The sequence below is a fragment of the Aythya fuligula genome, chromosome 11, assembly GCF_009819795.1.
Source record: "Aythya fuligula isolate bAytFul2 chromosome 11, bAytFul2.pri, whole genome shotgun sequence".
NCBI lineage: Eukaryota > Metazoa > Chordata > Aves > Anseriformes > Anatidae > Aythya > Aythya fuligula.
Window position 1 is genome coordinate 21,831,308 of NC_045569.1, and position 20,264 is coordinate 21,851,571.

At 43.0% G+C, this 20,264-nt stretch overlaps 1 protein-coding gene across 3 annotated transcripts in view; it reads left to right on the forward strand.

The window, feature by feature from the left end:
* The first annotated feature begins 1,928 nt into the window (after positions 1-1,928).
* Positions 1,929-20,264, forward strand: part of IQGAP1 (IQ motif containing GTPase activating protein 1) — a 59,883-nt gene continuing 41,547 nt past the window's right edge. The window contains exons 1-5 of one of the 3 annotated variants that reach the window (XM_032195126.1): positions 1,929-2,118; positions 5,981-6,080; positions 17,336-17,492; positions 17,834-17,911; positions 19,151-19,227. In XM_032195126.1, the coding sequence (XP_032051017.1) occupies positions 2,073-2,118; positions 5,981-6,080; positions 17,336-17,492; positions 17,834-17,911; positions 19,151-19,227 (458 nt within the window). In that variant the 5' untranslated portion in view covers positions 1,929-2,072. Of the gene's footprint in view, positions 2,119-4,011; positions 4,116-5,453; positions 5,798-5,980; positions 6,081-17,335; positions 17,493-17,833; positions 17,912-19,150; positions 19,228-20,264 lie in introns of those variants that run through there. The other 2 variants (XM_032195125.1, XM_032195127.1) reach the window with 2 other exon arrangements.

The window sequence follows — 20,264 nt, forward strand, 5'->3', positions numbered from 1 at the left end:
GGCGCGCTCCGCGGGCGGCTCCCCGCCGGGCCCGGGAAGTAACGGGAGGATGGGCGAGCGCGCCGGCTTTCCGGAAGAGTCCCCGGGAGCAGCTGGCCGGGCCGGGCTAGTCCGGTGCCCTCCTCTCCGCTCCTGGGGCGCTCTGGCGTGGCCGCAGGAGGACGGCTGAGTGACTCGGGTGGTTGTGGTGGCAAGTGTTGGTCCAGAAGGGCCCTTCCAGAACAGCAGCAAGCTCGCAACCTTCTAGGTTGTTTTCTCGTCTTTGTTTTTGGCATTTCTTGTCAAGTTTCTTTATTGTTTTCTTAGGATGTGTGGCATTGTTCTATCCACGTTAGTTTGACCTTGGTCTTACCTGTTATATGTTGGTCTCACCTCAAGTACTGTGTACAGTTGTGGGTGTCACAGCATAAGGAGGGCGTAAAAATATTAGCCTCTGCAGGTGGGCAACAGAGGTGGCGATGGGGCTGGAGAGGAAGATGTGCGAGGAGCGGCTGAGGTCACTTGGTTTCCTCAACTTAGAGAAGAAGAAACTTGAGGGACAACCGAATTGCTTTTCTTCCTGTGTGTTTTTACTCATCATGTCTTCATTCAGTAGAAAGTAGCGTTAAGCATAATGTTTACTATTTGCAACAGATAAATAACTTTACTGTCCAAGTGTGTTTGGTTTGTGATCAGTTTGTCGTAGTGTGCTCTGTTTTGTAGGAGAAAGTTCTCATGTTATGTTCCTACAGGGAAGAAAAATGTTCAAGTACGTAGCCTAACTATCTAAATAAAATTGTCTTTTAATACCCTCTCTGACATGTATGCATTTATTTTCCTATAGCTATATTTGCAGTATACTGGGAGCTCCAACAGTATTGTTCTATTGTGTATCAATACAATCAAACCATTCTCTTTATATTGACAAAGCTTCTATTGGCTGAACAAAGACTGGAGTTTAGCTAGGCAATTGTTCATCATTGACATGAATGTCACGGTGTGCAGTTGTGCCAGGAAAACTACGTGATACTCCTGCTTTTAGGAAGCTGTATTTGAGGGCTAGCACTGTTAGCTTCAGTCTTGTGGTGCTGAAAGCAGTCACAGTCCTTCCGTATTCGTTAGAGGCTGTGGTTCAATCCCATGCTTCTGACTCAAAGTTCTGTGCTAACAGGCGGCTTATGATTAACGCTAAATTGAAATACGATTGTTAAATGACTATAAAGCTAATCATGTTATAGTAAGATTATATATAGTTAAATATGTGGAGAGTGATGGCTCAATATTTGACCCTAGAATGCTTTGCCTGTAAATGCCGAATATATAATTTAGTGGTATATTGTACATTGCTAATAACATGGTGCTTTTATTTATGTAAATACATACTAATTTAATCTGACAGGGAACTCTTGAATCTGAACATAATAGTCTTCTATACCCATAAATCAAGGTTATAGTAGCATTCTGTCACAAAAAGTGCGACTGTCAGGTGTCTTTCTTGAGAACAAGGCAGAAGGAAATGATGTAACATTTCCCTCTGCAGAGGGAACGTTTGCCTATTGCAGTTGTGGGTGGGGGGAAGCTAATTTTTGGGAAGGTGAAGTTAGTGATTTGTTGGAAGTGAGTCATACTAAAAGTAAAGCTAGAATTAATTATGAAAGCATTTGAAATAGAGATATGGCAGCTTTTTTGTCATTGGAATTTCTTGTTTGATGGTGAGAGGTACGGGTTTGAGCTCCACTAAATATAGTGGGCTGGTTAAGACTTAAATTACTTTATTGGTTCTCAAAGTGCCTTTGTAGGTAGGCTACATGAGAACAAGTACAGGAAAAAAAAAAAAAAAAAAAAAAAACATTAAAAGGTGTTAAAAAATAAAAGAAGGGGAGGATGTCTGTGCCACAGACAAAATAAATTTTGAATCGCCCCATGTTTTCCTTCCTCTAGGTAGCTGTGGGGCTTCCCTGGACCTTACAGATGCTTCAAGTGAAAGAAATTGTACCTGGTGCTTGGAAACAAGTACACAGTGTTTGCAGTTCAAGAAGTGTTCTTGCCAGCTTGCCCATGTTGCACTGTCACAGGGAAAAGGAGAGGTTTTCATGATGGTTTCTGTGAATGGAGAGATTGCTCACCTTCCTACAAAGAGTAAGTGCTCCTCTGCTATTTCATCAGCCTGTGGCTGTGTGTTAGCTGCATGTCCTGACTATAGCAGGACTGGGCAGGGTTAGGGTTCCTCCTTGTCTGTTGCTTGCTCTCAGTCTTCCATGAGGAGTCCTGCAGACTGTGTGCATCTAGAGCTGTGTGCCAGGCAGCTCCCGGCTGTATACATGCATTTTATGTGTATATATACGCACGTGCACATTAAGTGTGTGTGTGTATATAACACACATGCATGTGTGTTTAAAACATACACTGGGTCATTTGAGGCAATTCTGTCAGATTCATGCAGGGCATTCTGGGCCTGTAAGAACAGAGAATGTAGCTAAACTGGGTAATTAGAGAAGACAACAAAAACGAATACGGACCTAAACCTCAGTACAGGTATAGAGGATAAGATTTAAACGTATCTTGAATGAATGTGGTCTAAAGGGAAAGGTCACATATGTCTGTAAACACATGAGGTGCAAAAAATAATGTTAAGAAAAAATGACTAATGAAGATGAGAAGATTCATCAGAATGAAGGCTGCTAAGATGTGGTGTGGCACTAGATGTTATTTTTATTTCAGCGATCTGGGCCGGCTCCATGTGTACTACAAAGAGAGTAAGTGATGACTTAGAATTCTTAGTGCTAAATGGAACATAGAGCAGATCCTACTCCCTCTTCAGCCTTTATTTTGCTAAAAATTAGGATATGTCTGAAAAATTCTTCAGTGGAAAACTGTTTGAATAGGCTATTATTTCCCAGTCTTTCTTGGAATGCAAGGCCTTACAATACTTTGCACAGGCGGGTGGAATAATTGTATATACTATACTGTTTGGAGGAGGACAGAGGAGGTTAGAGATACCTTCTGTTTCAGTGATAGCCTGCAGCTAGATTGTCTTGAAGTGACTATAGAATTGCAGCTTCAGAATCTTCAGGTTTTCTAAAAATCTTTTTTTTTTTTTTTTCTTTCTCCCAGCACCATTTATAGACATCTATCTTGTAAAGGAAGTGACAAATAAACACCTTCAAAAGAACATATAATAGTAGTTTAAATAAGGGACTGAATTTTGGAGCTCTTCATTTCCTCAGGGAAGAACTAATGACTAGGCATTAAGGCCAAGTACTATTTAAAAAAAAATCTAGCTGAAATTTTGAAACTGAAAAAGTTTCAAAAAAAAAAAAAAAAAAAGAAAAAATAGGTATCTCTGTAATGCTGTTTGTAAGGCTGACTAGTAAATATTCAACATTTTAAAAAAAAAAAAAAAAAAGGACAAGCAACAGGAGAGGCAATAGATCAAACACACAGATACACAAGAGAGTCTACGTAAGCCTGGCCTGGCGGAGTGTATGTAAGGGGGAGGGGTGGGATAACTGTCAAGGCTGATTTTTATCTGGCTGCAGTGTATCTGTCCACTGGGGCTTGCAGGGCAGTGCTGCGTGTGTAAGGGTTGGAAGTTTTGGGCCTGGTGGCTGTGGAGTGCTGGCTGGCTCGACCTAGGCTGCATCCCATGTAACAGGGCTGGCAGGCCAGGGATTAGCTGAGTGTTGCCAGCGGGGCTGACAGGAAATCTCAGGGTGCTACAAGTGGGACAAAGTCTGGTCCCCTGTGAGGGGGACCCCGAGGCAGGCAGGGTGGGGCCCGCGGGAGCACAGTGCTCTGCGAGTGGGCGGACCGAAGTCCCAGCAGGGCTGAAGGATGCGGACTGGGCCGCGCCGGTCGCTGAGTCCGGCTGAAACCACAAGGCTGGCAGGAGGGGCGAGCCGGCGGCCGAGACGGGGCAGGCTCTCACCCCGGCCACGGCAGCGGATGAGGCTGGCGGAGGCGGCTGGGGCGGGGAGAGAGGGAGCGAGCGCGGTGCGGCGGCTCCGCCCCCGCCACACCCGGTGCGGCAGGAAGAGGAACGGCCGCGCCCTGGTCCCGGCCGGCCCTGGTCCAGCGCAGCGCCATGGCGGCGGAGGAGGTGGACGGGCTGGCCATATCCCGGCCGCATTATGGCTGTGAGTACCGGGGCTCCCAGGCTCGGGTCCGGGAATCGGCGGGGCCGCCAAGTAACATCCTACCCGGCGACGCCCAGCCCGGCTTGCGCAGCCCGTGCCTTCCCGGGGACCGGTGCTGAGAGCGGAGGCTGCGGCGCCGCAGGCGCGGGGAGAGCGTGGGGTCTCGGTTCTGCTGCTGGCCGGCGGGCCCTACCGGCGGGGTGCGAGGGCCCCTGGGCGCGGCCCGCCGCGCCTCCCACGGGGCGGGCGCCGAGGGTCTCGCCGCCGTCTCTTCCCCGGGCGCTACAGAGCGCTGGGAGAAGGTGCTGGGCGCGCGGCGCTGGGGCGGTCTCCTGCCGTCGGGGAGCGGGGGGTGCCCGCGCCTCCCGCGGGCGAGTCCCGCGCCTCGCCCAAGATGTCCGCCGCGGGGAGGGGAGCACGGCAGGGCGGGGGCGCCTCTGGTGGGACGGGACGGGGCGCGGCGGCGGCGGAGTCTCGGCAGGGAAGGGGCGCGGCGAGCCGCCGCGGTGGCGGACCCTTCCGTCTGCCTTCCTGTTCGTTCCGGTAAAGGTGCCTGACGTACCGTCCGAAACGCGATCGGAAGCGTTTAGGTTGAACGCCTTCACTTCCTTGGACACGCGCTCACAGTAGAGAGGGAGGCTTTAGCTCAAGGGTTCCGAAATGTACGCTTGCTTGTGCAAGCTGTCACGTCAAGAATGAGTAAAGATGAGGAAGAGGCTGTGAGGCGGATGGGAGATGGCGTAAGCGACGGCCGGTCGGACCGCGCGGTGCCGACCGTGCCGCGGCGAGGCCTGGGGCGGGCGGGGAGGGCAGCAGCAGGTAGAGTCCCGCGAACGGGGCGGGGCGCACCGCACTCGGTGTATTGTCGGAAGGAAGGACGGAGCAGGGGGAATCGGGAGGAGGGAGAACTTTCCCGTGGTATTAGGTGTTACTCTGTGGCTTGGGGCAGGTTTTTATAGCTTTGGGAGGGGTTGATGGAAGCAGGAAGGTGCTTCTGAGGTACTTCGGACAGGTTTCTGAGAGAAATTGCTTTGCAGTTTCAACCAAGGTCTTGCTTGGTCCCAAATGCTATGGTTACTACCACATCAGTTTTTGTTTGTTTTTATTAAAGCATTTTAGGTGTAAGCTAGTCTTTGATTAATTGTGGTATGAGACACTTCCTATTTGTCAAGTTGATCTGTAAAACCTAAAAAATGTGCTTTTTTTTTTTTTCTCCTCATGAGAGCATGGATGAGGTACTTAGTTGTAAGAGTGGAAAGGACAGGCTATATCACGAAGGCTTTGAATGTATAGAATCTGAAAGATTTAGGCATATGCCCGTAGGTAGGTCCTCAGCTTGATCAAAAGATGATATGCAGGTTGTGGATCTGAAAGGTTCACCTCCAGATAAGGGTCCATGAGCATTTCCATCTTTTTAGAGATGACGTATGACAATATAGAAGAGATTATATGACGTGAAAATATGCTGTTAGCCTTCTTTAATCTTTGAGTACTAAAACAGAAGATAGGTGGAGAGATGCGTGGTCACTGATGTGCCTTTGAGAAAGAGGAAGGCAAAGCTAGAAGAAAGAAAGAAAAGAGAAGACTTTGCTCAGTGGAAGATGGGGAGAAAACGGGCTCAGAATCAAATGGGGAAATCAGGCAGAGGGAAGACATCAAACTTACATGATGAGGGAGGAAGGGTAAGGAAACAAGGTCTCTTCTGTTGCTTGCAAAGATCAGGTGTGTTTGGTCCCTCATTTTTCTGAATCAAATAAAACGTGTGGTGAGTTCCTGGGGGAAGGGTTGGATATGATTTTTTTGTGTGCCTGTCTGGCTGCATTCAGTCTTCAACCACCTGACAATGTGTTTTTGACTATTTGCAGCTGTCTTGGATAATGAGAGATTAACAGCAGAGGAAATGGATGAAAGACGACGCCAGAATGTAGCATATGAATACCTTTGTCATCTGGAGGAAGCAAAGAGGTAAGAAGAAGAAGGACTGAAATTGCTGGTGATTTAAAAATAAATAAATAAAAAAATAAATAAATGGATATTTGGTGAGGGGAATGATTACTACTGAACTTATTTTTTCTGACTTTTTGCTTAATATGTTGAAAAAAATGTTGAACTTATTCCTGGCCTCCAGCATGTATGTAGCTTTTATGTCATCTTCATGTTTAGTAAGCGTGAAAGTATGCTGTGTTACTTCATACAAAATGAAAGTATGATCAGAAGATAGTAGATGCTATGTATTTGCTATTAAAGGAAAAAAAAACCACAAAACTAATACTAAAAACAAATCTGTGAAGTCTTATTGTTAATATTCTCAAAATCTTTCTTGCAAACATTCAATCCTATATGCTGTATGTGGAGAATAGGAATGAGACAGACCAGTTTGCCTATTTGTTTCCTTTCCTGACAGATGTCTTTTCATGCCTTTGTATAAATTGATTTTTTTTACTTGAATTTTTAATGACTATTGAAACTGAGATTGTGACTAAAGGCAAGTTTTAAAGAACAAGATTGAAGAAAAAGAGGTGAGGTAATGTTTCTGTTAGTGACTCCTACAAGACTTAAAAATAATGCTAGTGTTTCAGTTTGCATTTTGTAATTAGTCAAGAAACGAATTGTGAACATAGTTTCTTTGTTCTCACAAAGACCTAGGCAATCTAGCTAGTATGACACAGAAAGTAACTTCTGTTGCAGCAGAAAAGTAAGGAACATGAAAAAATGTGTTCTAACTAGAATTTGCTCAATAGTTCTGTCTGTCATTTGAAAGATGGTACAGGTTAAGAGCCAGAAAACTTTCTCTTCCTCTGACTGGTGATATATTTTGGAGCATCTGTATAAGTCTCCCCCAGCAAGACAGACGTGTTCCACTGCAGTGTTTTATAGAATGGAGTAGTTCAGTTGGAAGGGACCTACAAAGATCACCAAGTTCGACTGTCTGACCTCTTCAGGGCTAACAAAAAGTTAAAGCATACTATTGAGGGCATTGTCTTGAATGCTTTTTGGATGCTGACGGACACGGGGGGGACATCAGTCACCTCTCTAGGAAGCCTGTTTCAGTGTTTGACCGCCCTCGTGGTAAAGAAATCTGTTCCTAATGCCCAGTCTGAACCTCCTGTGGTGTGACTTTCTGCTGTTCCTACATGTCCTGTCATGGGTTATTGGGGAGCGGAGACCAGCACCTCCTTTGGTGTTTCCCATTTTCAGGAAGCTGCAAGGAGCAATGAGGTCCTCTCTTGATCTCCTCTTCTCCAGACCAGATGGCCCAAGCATCCTCAGCCTGTCCTTGTAGGACATGCCTTCCAGCTCTTTTACCAGCCTTCTTGCCCTCCTCTGGTTGCTTTCATGGACCTTAACATCCCTTTTATATTTTGGAGCCCAGAACTGCACACAGTAATCAATATGAGGCCGCACCGGTGCTAAATACAGCAGGGAAGGAAGTCATGTTTCTTGACTGGCTGACTATGCTGTTCAATGCACCGCGAAATGTAGTTTGCCCTTTTGGCTGCCAGGGCACACTGTGGCTCATGTTTATAGGAAAGAAAACAGATCTTGTACAAGATCAGTGCTGGCAGAGTATAAAGGAGGACTCATTTTCAGTACTTCATTCCAGGATTTTAATAGTTCATGCCGCTGTAAAATACTTTTGAAGGGGCTAGGAGGACTCCGCTTATACTATAGTCTTTCAGGTACTTCATAGCAATTGTCACTACTGCACATCTACAGAGGTTGCTTAGGTACTAGCAGATAATAATTTTCTCTCCATGCAGTCTTGGATGAGGTGGGACTAGTGAGAAAGATAGAAATGTATCTCAAAATCACCCTGTCCCTCTGAATAAAAAATCTTTAGGATCGAATGCTGAGCTACAGGGAGAGATGAATGCCATTATAAGTCACCATGCATGCTTGAATGAGCCCCAGAAAAACCACTTAGACATTGGCTTCAGAGTGGATGCTTTCTGAGATGCTTGTATTCTATTCAATTCTTTGTCCAGACTTGACAAGAAAGTTAGGCAAAAATGCCTAATACAGGCCACAGCTTTAATATTCTCATTAAGCTGATGCTTATTCGTGGAGACTTACTTAGCCTTTGGATAAATAATCTTTAACTAAAGTTTCTTGGCTGTCCTGCGTCTGCTTCCAGCTATTGCCTCAGCATTGACACGGCTGAGTGGTTAAGCATTTGTTTTTGCTGCACCTTGTCAGGAATTATGTTTTTCCTGTTTTGTCCCAGGGACAAGCCTAGTTGTTGACATTATCTTTTTCGAAGAAGGGAGTGACAGATGTGTCATTCAAAACACAAGTAGCGGTAATACAGTCTCACACTTTGGCAGTCAGAGCACTTACTTTGCTTAATGGCCTACAGGCTGTCTATACACATGCGAGGGAATTCCTGTCTCCTATAGCTGAAGCCATACCACTTTGCATAAGAGTTAAAGATTGCATGACCAGAAGGAAAGAATCAGGAGTCCTTTGTTTAGTGATTAAAATACACAGGTGAGAGCAGACAGGCTTGAGTTCATGCTCTATTTCCAAGAATGTTTTTCATTACTGAGCAGTCTTTATAAATTGTCTTTTTTGTTTTTTGTTATGAATTACTGCTAGTATAGCCAAAAAGAGGGCTTTGGGCTGCATTGCTGGAAAAGAGTTTTAACTTAAACAAACAAAAAAACAACACCTTGAATTCAAACAGTTTATTATATTTAAAATTTATGTAATTGTCCTGAGATTTTCTGTATTTACTTCTTTGCCGGTAGTGTAACTGAGATGTAATGTGTGAATTAGGCACTGCAGCGTTTTGCTTGTGCTGCTAATGGCAGTGTCTCAGCTTTAGGTATGGATTGGAGAGTTTCTCATCTTTTTTCATAGTGAGAGATTTTCATATGAAGCTATATCTCTGAGGAGACTTAATAGTGGAGCAAGGTATCTAGTGCACATCACACTCTCAGAAGCCGAAGAGGTGAATTTTCTAACATCAACGTCTGTTCAGACAGTGGGAGGTGATTGAAGAACAAATCTTATCCCTACCCCACCTCCCCATCATATTACAATATAATATCCCATTCAGACTGGGTAGTTTATATCATTTTTTATAGAACATAAAGGCACCTAAAGGGCAACTAAAATGATATGAATATCATGTTGATGGGTTAATGTGGGCCCACTTCTCCAGTCTGTCCAGACCCCTTTGGATGGCATCTCTTCTTTCTGTCGTATAATGTCACAATCCTTGATAATACTGTGCTGGGGGAGAGAATAAGTCAGTAGGTGAGAGACTGATGCTTTTTTTTTTTTTTCTTTTTTTTTTTCCCCAATCATTGCTAGTGGAACAATGCCTTATTTCAAAATTTGAAGATAACGTTATTTGAGAGACTGGCTGCCTGACAATACCTGTTGTTTAGATATTTACTTTTGTGTCTTCTGAAGGAACGCCTGGTTCTAAAGTGCAAATAATGGTACTAGCTGCCTGTAGATACTCAAGGATCTTGTCTTGGAGGGGAGTATGCATTTAATACTAGTTATGCTGACTGACTAGAAAGGTGAATGTATTTAATTTGGACAAGCTTCAGTAAAATTGGAAGGCCTACATTACCCATGAGGTTGTGTGATGAGATTGGAGAGTTAACTCTGGCTTAAAGATGATCGTTTCTGTGCTAGGGAGATGGAGGAACCAGAGTGGGAATTCTATAGACTGTAATGCCTCTAGTGGTTTCACCCTGATGGGCAGCACCTCTCTCTCATTGCCCCTCTTCAAAGGAGCGGGGTGAGACTAATATTAAGTGCTTATTAATAACAGACTAGAGCAGTGAGAAACTAAAAGCAAACGAAAAACGCCTCCTCCTCCCCCCCCCCCCCCCCCCCCCCCCATTTTCTGCCTCCCTCTGAGCAGTGCAGGGGAATTAAGGCTGTGGTCAGTCTCTAACACTTCCTCTTCTGTTCTAGCATAGTCTTATTCTCATCTCTTTGCTTCAGCATGGGGTGCCTTCCGTGGGATGCAGTTATTCTCAAACTTACCCTGCGTGGGCTTCGCACATGCTGCAGTTCTTCAAGAAGTACTCCAATATGGGTCTATACCACGGGGTCCCTCCTTCAGGAGCATACTGCTCCAGTATGGGTTGTCATGTCCACACCCCCACTGGGTGGTAGCTCCTGCCAGATCGCCTGTTCTTATACCGCCACCTCCACAGGCTCCAGTGTGGAGATTTGCTTTGCTGTGGTATGCCATAGGCTGCAGGGGAGTTGAGTTAAAGGATGATTATCAGAGTCCAGCATTTGCCTGTTTCAGATCCCTGCTAAGAGCTTTCACTGAAACAGCTTCACAAAGTTGAATGTATTTAATAAGGCAACAGATATAACAGATTTGCAATTGCTGTTGATAAATACACTTACCGCTGTAGTGCTAATATATGATAATAGTGCTAGCAAAATGCTATCCCTGATATTCCTCACCAAAGGGTGGAGGTGCAGAGGTTACCAAGAAGTTGTCCCTGTCTTGAATCACAGAATTTTCTAGGTTGGAAGAGACCTCAAGATCATCGAGTCCAACCTCTGACCTAACGCTAACAGTCCCCACTAAACCATTTCCCTAAGCTCTACATCTAAATGTCTTTTGAAGACTTCCAGGGATGGTGACTCCACCACTTCCCTGGGCAGCCTGTTCCAATGCCTCACAACCCTTTCAGTGAAGAAGTTCTTCCTAACATCTAACCTAAAACTCCCCTGGCTCAACTTAAGCCCATTCCCCCTCGTCCTGTCACCAGGCACGTGGGAGAACAGGCCAACCCCCACCTCGCTACAGCCTCCCTTGAGGTACCCATAGAGAGCGATAAGGTCGCCCCTGAGCCTCCTCTTCTCCAGGCTGAACAAGCCCAGCTCCCTCAGCCGCTCCTCGTAGGACTTGTTCTCCAGGCCCCTCACCAGCTTCGTCGCCCTTCTCTGGACCCGCTCAAGCATCTCCATGTCCTTCTTGTAGCGAGGGGCCCAAAACTGAACACAGTACTCGAGGTGCGGCCTCACCAGAGCTGAGTACAGGGGGACGATCACCTCCCTAGCCCTGCTGGTCACACTGTTCCTGATACAAGCCAGGATGCCGTTGGCCTTCTTGGCCACCTGAGCACACTGCTGGCTCATATTCAGCCGACTATCCACCATCACTCCCAGGTCCTTCTCTGCCTGGCAGCTCTCCAACCATTCGTCTCCCAGTCTGTAGCTCTGCTTGGGGTTATTGCGCCCCAGGTGCAGGACCCGACACTTGGCCTTGTTGAACTTCATGCAGTTGACCTCAGTCTTGGTGGAAGAGAAAGTCACAGCCTCTTCTAGGTTTCCAATTCCTTTCCCTCCGCCCCAGCTTTTCCTTTTTCTTCTCTCTAACTTCATCTTCTCTCTTTTTTTAATCCGTTTACACTAACTCCTAATGTTCTTTTATATCCTGACCTTATCTGTTCCCTCCCTGTGGTGATGTTTAGCATGATTTGGGTGAAGAGTTGAGTACTGTAGTCATATCTGTTTAGCATATGCTTCTTTAAGCTCATTAGCATGTTCAGGGGTGTGAACTTCAATATTCATTTTACACATCGAATCAAAAGGTTTCACTAGGGTACTAGGGCCCTCAAGATTCTGTTCTGCTGCCAAAATAGGGCTGTCTCACCAATACTAGACTCCTTCCTCAGCAGCCTCTCATATGAAGCTTGCAGACCTCCATCCACAAAGTTTGTATAAGAGAGAAAAACTGCTTAATTCCCCTTCACTTAAAGCTGGTGCTTATCTGAACAAATCTGACTGTTCTCCACAAGGGGGATAGCCTGCTCCATCATGGACCTCTCTGCAAGCTGCAGGGGAACTTTTCTCTTTTCAGTGGTCCCCAACAACAGGACAAGAGGCAACAGGCATAAACTGAAACAGAGGAAGTTCCAACTGAATATGAGAAAGCACTTATTTACTGTGAGGGTGACAGCACTGGAACAGGTTGCCCAGAGGGGCTGTGCAGTCTGCTTCTCTGGAGATACTCAAAACCCGTCTGGATGTGATCCTGTGCAACGTGCTCTAGGCGATCCTGCTTGGCAGGTGGGTCAAACTGGATGATCTGTAGAGATCCCTTCCAACCTCAACCATTCTGTGATTATGCCTTAGTGCCTGGCGCACCTTCTCCCCTCCTGCAGTGTCCTTGGTGTCTGTGGAATTGTTTTTCTCTGCATTTACTCACAGCAGGCCCCTTTTGGAGCTGGCTGGAACTGGCTCTTATCTAATGTGGGGCAGCTTCTAGACTCTCCTCAGAGAGACCACCCGTGCAGCTCCCCTGCTACCTAAACTTTGCCACATAAGCCTAATACAGCAACTGAATAAATGCTGTTAAACTACAGTCAAACAAGCAAAAAAACCAAAAACCAAAAAAACAACAAAAAAAAAAACAAACCTCAAGGTTTCTGTGGAAACCTTATTGATGGCATAGTGTTCTAATGTCTAAACACTGCTGCCTATCAACCACGTTTATTTTTTTCAATGAGACTTGAAAAATGCTTGCCTTTCACTTATTTTTGTCTTTTTTAAGGATGATAAGTATTAGTTTTAACATGAGCATAAAAAGTTTTAAATATAAACGCTTTTGCATAATGCTTTTCAAAAACATTCTGTCCTCAGGTCTAGCATAGGGTTAAACTATGCTGCAAGAAGGGGGAGCATTATTATATGTAAATTGCCCTGGTTTTGTAGTTACATTAACACCCACTTAGGAACTTGTTGAAACAGGTATTAGAACATGGAGACAGTTTATGTTCTCATTACGCATTATTTGTCTTCATGGAGGTGCTTAAGCAGAACTTGCTGCAACTGTGTTCTTCAGTAAGGTGTTAAGTTAGGTGGTTGTATGCTCCCTCTTTCCTTTTAGGTCTTCCTACCTTTGAGCAAGGTGAGTGTTCCCCCCACTCCCAAGGTTATTCAGAAGAGAATTGTGAGCTTTATTATTAGCATTTGGACTCTTCCAGGGTTCAAGTGACTCAGTGTCCTCTCAAGAGTCTTTGGCTCTAATGATCTAAGGTGTGTAAGTGACATTGCAGAATCGCAGAATGGCCGAGATTGGAAGGGACCTCTGAAGATACGTAGTCTGACCCACCTGCTGAGCAGGATCACCTAGAGCACATTGTGCAGGATGGCATCCAGGCGGGTTTTGAATATCTCCAGAGAAGGAGACTGCACTACCTCTCACGGCAACCTGTTCTAGTGCTGTCACACTCACAATAAAGAAAATTCTTGTCCCACTCACAAGGAAGGGAAAAGATGGTTGCTTGAGCTGGTTATAGGGAGATTGGACTAGATAATCTCAAGAAGACCCTTCCAACTTCAGAGACTCTGAAAGTTGAGTAGCACAGGAAATGCAGCTGTGTGTTGTGGGATAGGGGAAGAGCATAATTTAAATGATAGTAATGAGCTTGCTTTACAATATCTTTTGGATAACAGGCCAGAATTTTTAAACTTAAGTCATGTCTTTTCTATTACTCATTCAGTTGCTTTGCACATTTTCTAGAACTTGAAGAAGAATAAAGTTTCTGAGAAGAAAGCAGCAAAAAGCAGGAATTTAGTAGTTGCAAAAAAATGAGTTTCCTTTTTTAGCTCACATATGGAAGCTGGCCAGGTATTCCCAGAAACCTTTTCTTCCTTGTAATGCTATTCCTTGATGCTTTTTCCAGTCTCCATATACTGGTTGCAGTTGGAAGCCCCACCTTTTCTCAGACTCAGACTGCCCTCCACAGTGTAATATGTCTCATTTGGGATTTGAGGTGCTCTCCCAGTCTTACTGTTTGATTCCCAATTCTTGATTTGCAGCAGAAGCAGCCTTGAGAACATTCTGTTCAAGAAGATGTGGTGACTAGTATGCTTTTAATCTTTTTGGTAGTGTTTGAATTCTTAATTTTAAAAAGTACTTGAGGAAATACAGCAGTCTAAGTCTCAAAGTACTGCATTTATTTCACATCAGAAAGGAAAGTATGGTCTTTCACTATCGGAGCCTGTTCAGAAGCTTACAGGAAAGCTTTTGCTTTCCATGCTAGACTAGACTCAAATTAGCAACCTGCTATATATATATATACTTTTTCCACTTCAAAATTGTTACCATCTAAGTGCACCATATCTGATGTGATAAGTAGAAGGTAGCTGAGACTTTGAGATTATTAGTTCTGTTAAATTTGTACTAGAGAGACTGAGCATCCTTTGCGTTGTGAAAGTTTCTCTAATACAGACAGGGTGTTTTGGTTTTTGTCTTTTCTCATGTGTAGTCTCTGTCTATGACTTGTATGTGTCCCGAGTTGATGCCTTCTGCACTCATATCCCTTTACTACATAAAATTTGTAAGCTGTTCATATCGAATACCAAACCGATGTCAAAACTTGTTGAACTGTTTGTCTTTCTGCAATTTGTATTTTCGTACTTTTACTCAGTTTCTTACTCCCTTAACATGACCTTTGGGTTGTATTTGTTTTCCAGTTAGTCATATAAGTCAGTCCTCTGACTTCAAGTAATTTTTTTTCTTTTTTTAGGAAAGCAAGTAAAACTGACAAGAAGCGTAAGAGACTTGAGGCTTGGAAATGTTGTTGTATTTATGTATCTTTCCAAAAACTTCTGTGTGCTTCTCCAGAACATGGAAGGCAACTTCTGTATTTCTAGAGTATCTACTCTTTTGGAATGGAGGAAAAAGGTGTTTCCCTTTCTGGATGTGGTGTTGCAATGTCCTGTTTCAAGGGACTTTTCAAGCAGTGCTCGAGTCTAGTCATTTTTGTGTAATTTGTCACAACTACTCCAACCAGCTACTTGTTTCCTGATTGAAAGTTCCTCCATGTGGAGTTTTTATAATCTGAATGTTCAGAGCAGAGACGACAACTGCCATGGTGTACGTTTTCTAAAGAGTTTTTTTTTTTTTTTAATGGTTTATTAAGAAACTTAAGTTTGGGAACGTGAGAAAGACTAGAAGTGGGTGAGGAGGCTGGAGAATGAGAAGTTGACAGAAGCTGGAAGATTCTGGTGTGTTGTCCATTTCTTGCTGAGAACCACTCCCTTGAACTATTGCTGTTATGGGAGGGCTGCCAGCAGGAACATAAAACTGTTTTCTTGATGTTGTTTTGTGAGTGCTAGTTCCTGAGAAATGTGGTTTCCCTTCCCTTCCCCATCATTCCATGCTCTGCTGAAATTGTCACTTTTGGAGACATCTCATTGCTGTCCTGATTTTATGATCAGTTAGTGTGGCAAGCTCATCGAAAAGCTTCTTGGCACTTTTTCTTGCTTGTGTTAGCTTTTCAGAGGTGTCACCTCAGTTGTTTGGAGCTGTAGATGCGTCAACTGTGAAGAAAAGGCTTTCCTGGGCAAAGAGGAAGAACCTTAAAATTACGTAGTTGTTTTCATTCAGATGGAAGAATCAGTAGAACTAAGATTTGGGGACAGTAACAGTGGCTTATTCTAGGTACTTAATGATGAGCAGCTGTGAAAATTTCATAAGTTTCCTTTTGAATTAGGTTTTCACAGTGTGTGCCCTCTGGAGAGAAATGCAGATACTTAAAATAATGTGAATAACCAAAGCAACAACAGTAAAATCAAGCTGTTTATAAAACCTATATTGAATCATGAGAATCCTTTCTATAATGAGTCCGTCAGAATAGCTCTCTGCTGAAGAATCCACAAATTGGAAAAAAAAACGTCTGGGACTAGATCTTGAAGGAAGAAAAAACCCAAACTCAAACAGAAGTGCAGGAGGTATGAATTAAGAATGTGGGGACTTAATGCTGCATTTACTTTATGGTTATTTTCTAGATGCTCTTTGGTGTAGGCAACAGAATTCACAGATGATGTTTACTTATCCTCAGATGTTTTTTTCTATTTGACTTGTACCTTTAATCAAACACAGAATTTGAGCAAAGAACAAAGCACTAGTGTTATACTTTCTCTTTTAAAGAACAATGGCTTGTTTATCTTAAAAGGCAGAAGGCTACTTTATGCACTGACAGACAACATTGTATACTAATGTTTCAAGTAGAGACCAAGAAAAAATAGATTCAGATGTGAGAACTTGACTGGCATTCCTCTTGAGTTTTAGTAGCAAAGGTGTACAGTTTATCTGAAATTTGTTTTCCCAAATATTCTGTTTATGTTAGCAGACTTAAAAATGGAGGAGTTGTCACAGAAGAAGAGGGTGGCTCTGTGGTAGCTTACAAAAGAAGGAAAGCCTTAGGAATAGCTGAAAATAAATGCAGGCAAGACAGTTAAGAAGACTACCTAAGACTCTGTATCTGCACTAGTCGAAGTTATATTTCATTTGATCATTAAAATGTTGCAGCCTGTGAGATTTTCCATTTTCACAAGTGCCTACCTGCCTTAGGTAATTAGAAATGCAGTTTACTGCCTTATCTGGCCTTTTCAGGAGAGAATAAAAAATGCCCGTGGTGAATTCGGAAGCATCTCATCTCCTTAGGCTACTTCGACAGTGTTTTGTAATTGAAATCAAGAGTAAACTGTGCAAAAATATCGCCAAAATTGAAAATAAATGTTTGTTAACGTATTTATTTTAGTTAATGCAAAGAAATCATCACGTATTTTCTTGCTCAAGCTCAAGAGATCACTTTTTTTGGTCATGTTTTCACCTGTTACAGGTTATGTAATTTTTAGCTCTTTCCCTTGAGCGTTCCTTGAATGCTGGACTGAAAATTGGAGATTCAGAAGCAGATTTACGTAGAATCGAGTAGTTCAGTTGGAAGAGACCTATGAAGATCACCAAGTCCAACTGTCTGACCTCTTCAGGGCTAGCAAAAAGTTAAAGCGTACTATTGAGGGCATTGTCTGAATGCCTTTTGAACACTGACGGACACGGGGGAGACATCAGTCACCTCTCTAGGAAGCCTGTTTCAGTGTTTGACCGCCCTCGTGGTAAAGAAATCTGTTCCTAATGCCCAGTCTGAACCTCCTGTGGTGTGACTGAACTGCAATAGCACCATTAAATTAAATGAGACAGAAGGCAACAAGAAAATCAGTTGTTATGAGGAGGCTTAATATTTTGTCTGAAGCATTACTGATTAGTATCTTAATGACACACTTTCCGATAGTGCTATAGCGACTTTCAGCCTCTGCGCTAAATAAATAGTATGCTGGAGAGTAACATAGCGGTAACAGCAAGGCACTTACTTGGCATAGAGTTGTGTTCACAAATTGGAATTATATTTAAGTGACCTACTTTGTTCGTCTTGCATTTACAGATGGATGGAGGCCTGTCTGAATGAGGAGCTGCCCCCCACAACAGAACTCGAAGAAGGCTTGAGAAATGGCGTCTACCTGGCCAAACTTGGAAACTTTTTCTCTCCTAAAGTCGTTTCTGTGAAGAAAATCTATGATAGGGAACAAACTAGATATAAGGTGAGAGCTGCTGTCTGGGTATTGGATTAGGTATAGTTTTACAATAGGAAAACGTGCACGTGGATGTGCGGACTGAATAAGCAGAAAGTTACGTTATTTTAGTGTTACCTGAAAAACTCCTCCTTCACTTTAGAACTTTGGGTAAGTGAGGGGAGTGGACTCTTAGCTTTATGTCTGTGCTTGTGTTCATGAAAGAACTTGCCCTATTATAAATAAGCAATATAATTGTACATAGAAGACTTCTTATGCCTTTTCTGTAAGAGTATGGTTTCCACCATCTGTCTTGTCAGTTGTGATATTTTGTCTGCCCTCCCTCTTGTTTCTGCCTATTTTTATTTCAGGCAACTGGTCTTCATTTCCGGCACACTGATAATGTAATTCAGTGGCTGAATGCCATGGCTGAGATCGGTCTCCCAAAGGTAATTCCTATGTTGTATGTGTTGATAAGTATATAATCCCCAAAAAGCTTTACATTCTGTGGAAGCATTTGCTGTTTAACTAAAATCGTCAGTCTTCTATATAGTTGGTTCTTCATTCTCTAGATTTGCATTTCTATAGAAAGTCCATCCTAAAATATGCTGACATACTTCATTCTGCTGTGAGAGAATGATTAGGAGAAAAATAATTTGTTCTTCTGTACAGTATCCTTCATATCACAAGTCTGGCATACCATCTGCATTCTGTCGAGCAATTTCTGAGCTACAGTTAGATTGTGGTAGTTTTATGGAAACCTACACTGAAAGAAGCAGTGCACCAGAAAACAGTAGATACTCCATTTTTTCAGATTTGCCTATGAAATTTTTAAATTAATTTGAAATATGTTCCTGGTGTAACTTAAATATGAATTATTGGCTATACTAAAGGAAAGAATGGCCTGATACCTCAGAGGAGTTCAATAAACGCTATTGTCTGAACATATATGGAACTGTGGTAGTTCGGCACTGATAACCAAGTTGCATTAATGGATTCTAAGTGTATTATTTGTTTGTTTTCTGTAAAACGTACTCGGTATCACCAAAGCAAGCGTTGCATAACTTAATCTGCTGTGTTTTATTTGGATATATGCTTGCAACTTGGTTATTTTATATTTGGCAAAGTTTTTCAAATAACTTGTTGAGGTTTAGTAGTTGAGCCTTGTTGGGATTTTTGATGATCTTAAAGGAATAAATTTGGGATTCGGAAATATCGAAATACCCCTCAGTAAGTTTGCAGATGACACCAAGTTGGGGAGAAGTGTTGATCTGCTGGAGGATAGGAAAGCCCTGCAGAGGGACCTGGACAAGTATTTTTGTCCAGACAAAATCCTCATTCTCTCTTCTACTGCAAGTATTTTTTCATCGTTTTAGCTTTCACCAAAGTCCCCGTTAACATCTTATGGCCTGGTATCTTGGTAGGCACACGAAGGAAGGATTGTATGCTTTCACGTGTGTAGAACTTGGGCAGGGAGAAGGAAGCCTTGGTTTGGGTGAAAGAAACAAAAGGAAAGATTGACACTTAAAATAGGAGAGATGTTGAGCTAGGGGCAGAGAAGCTCAAAGAATTTTGTTTGGTGGGCTGCTTCATTAATGTACTGCAGAAGACCTGGGCTTATCACAGTTATGACATTGAGGTATATAGAGTGAGTATTGTTCAGACTGCTAACTTTGTTTTATCTTCAGATATTCTACCCAGAAACTACAGATATCTATGATCGCAAGAACATGCCACGCTGTATCTATTGTATTCATGCACTCAGGTAAGGTGTACTAGGCAGAAGTCTAATTGCTTCTGAAATCTGTTTAAAAAGCTGAAAGCTAAGGGGTGGAGAGCTGAGCTGGAGGGTAGATGGGGACAAATTCTTTAGCAGAACTGTTGTACCCGATTGGAGCAAAGATCCACGTAGCCCGTATTTTGTCTCAGACAGTGGCCAATTCAGATGCTGAGGAGAAAAATAACCAATCAAGTATGTTGTGACTACTACCTTCCCAACACAGTTCTCCCCTTCCTCTCTACTCTCTGAGCCAGAGATTAACAATAAAATAAAATATGGGGGCATAAAGGAAAGTTTGAAGCCTTAAAAGCTGTGTAAAAGAACATACTGGTCTATTCAGAGATCAGTCAGTACACTGAACAAAATCTAGTAGGATCACAGCTATGTACCGTAGTATGTGTATCTTGATGTGTATCACAGTAAGTGATCAAGCAGTAACTGTTGCTGAAAGGTCTCTTAAATTTTAAAATCTCACATAGACAGTGTATGATAATTTATATCCTTGAGGAAACTGGTAGGGGCCCCTTTGTTGATACTTCCCAATTTGATGGGATGACACGTTAGGCTTCCCGATTCTGCCTCCTCCCCCTCCCTTCCTGGCACCTGGCAGCCTGGTTTGGATGGCTTTTGGAAGATGTGATTTTTACATAAGAAGGATTCCTTCTGTAGAATATAGTGGGTGATTTAATGCTGGATTGCATACATTTGGATCTTCATCTGTTTGCTCAGTTTCAGTTCTCTAGAACAGCTTGTTCTGCTGTTTGATCTGTTGCCAATGCACAATCCATACAGATGGCTTGCATTTATCTGAATGCTATTTGGATTGTTTTAGATCAAGTTGTTATTTATAGAAATGATGAACTTGATTCAAGATTATATCTAAAATGAGTTATCACTGTAGAATAAGTTACTCAAGAGTTTGTGTAGACCTGTGATGGGGTATGCTGCTGCTATCAAGAGATCTGTTCCTTTTTGTTTAAGTTCTGTTGAAGTTTCTCCCTTGCTAGCAGCTTTATAGCTAC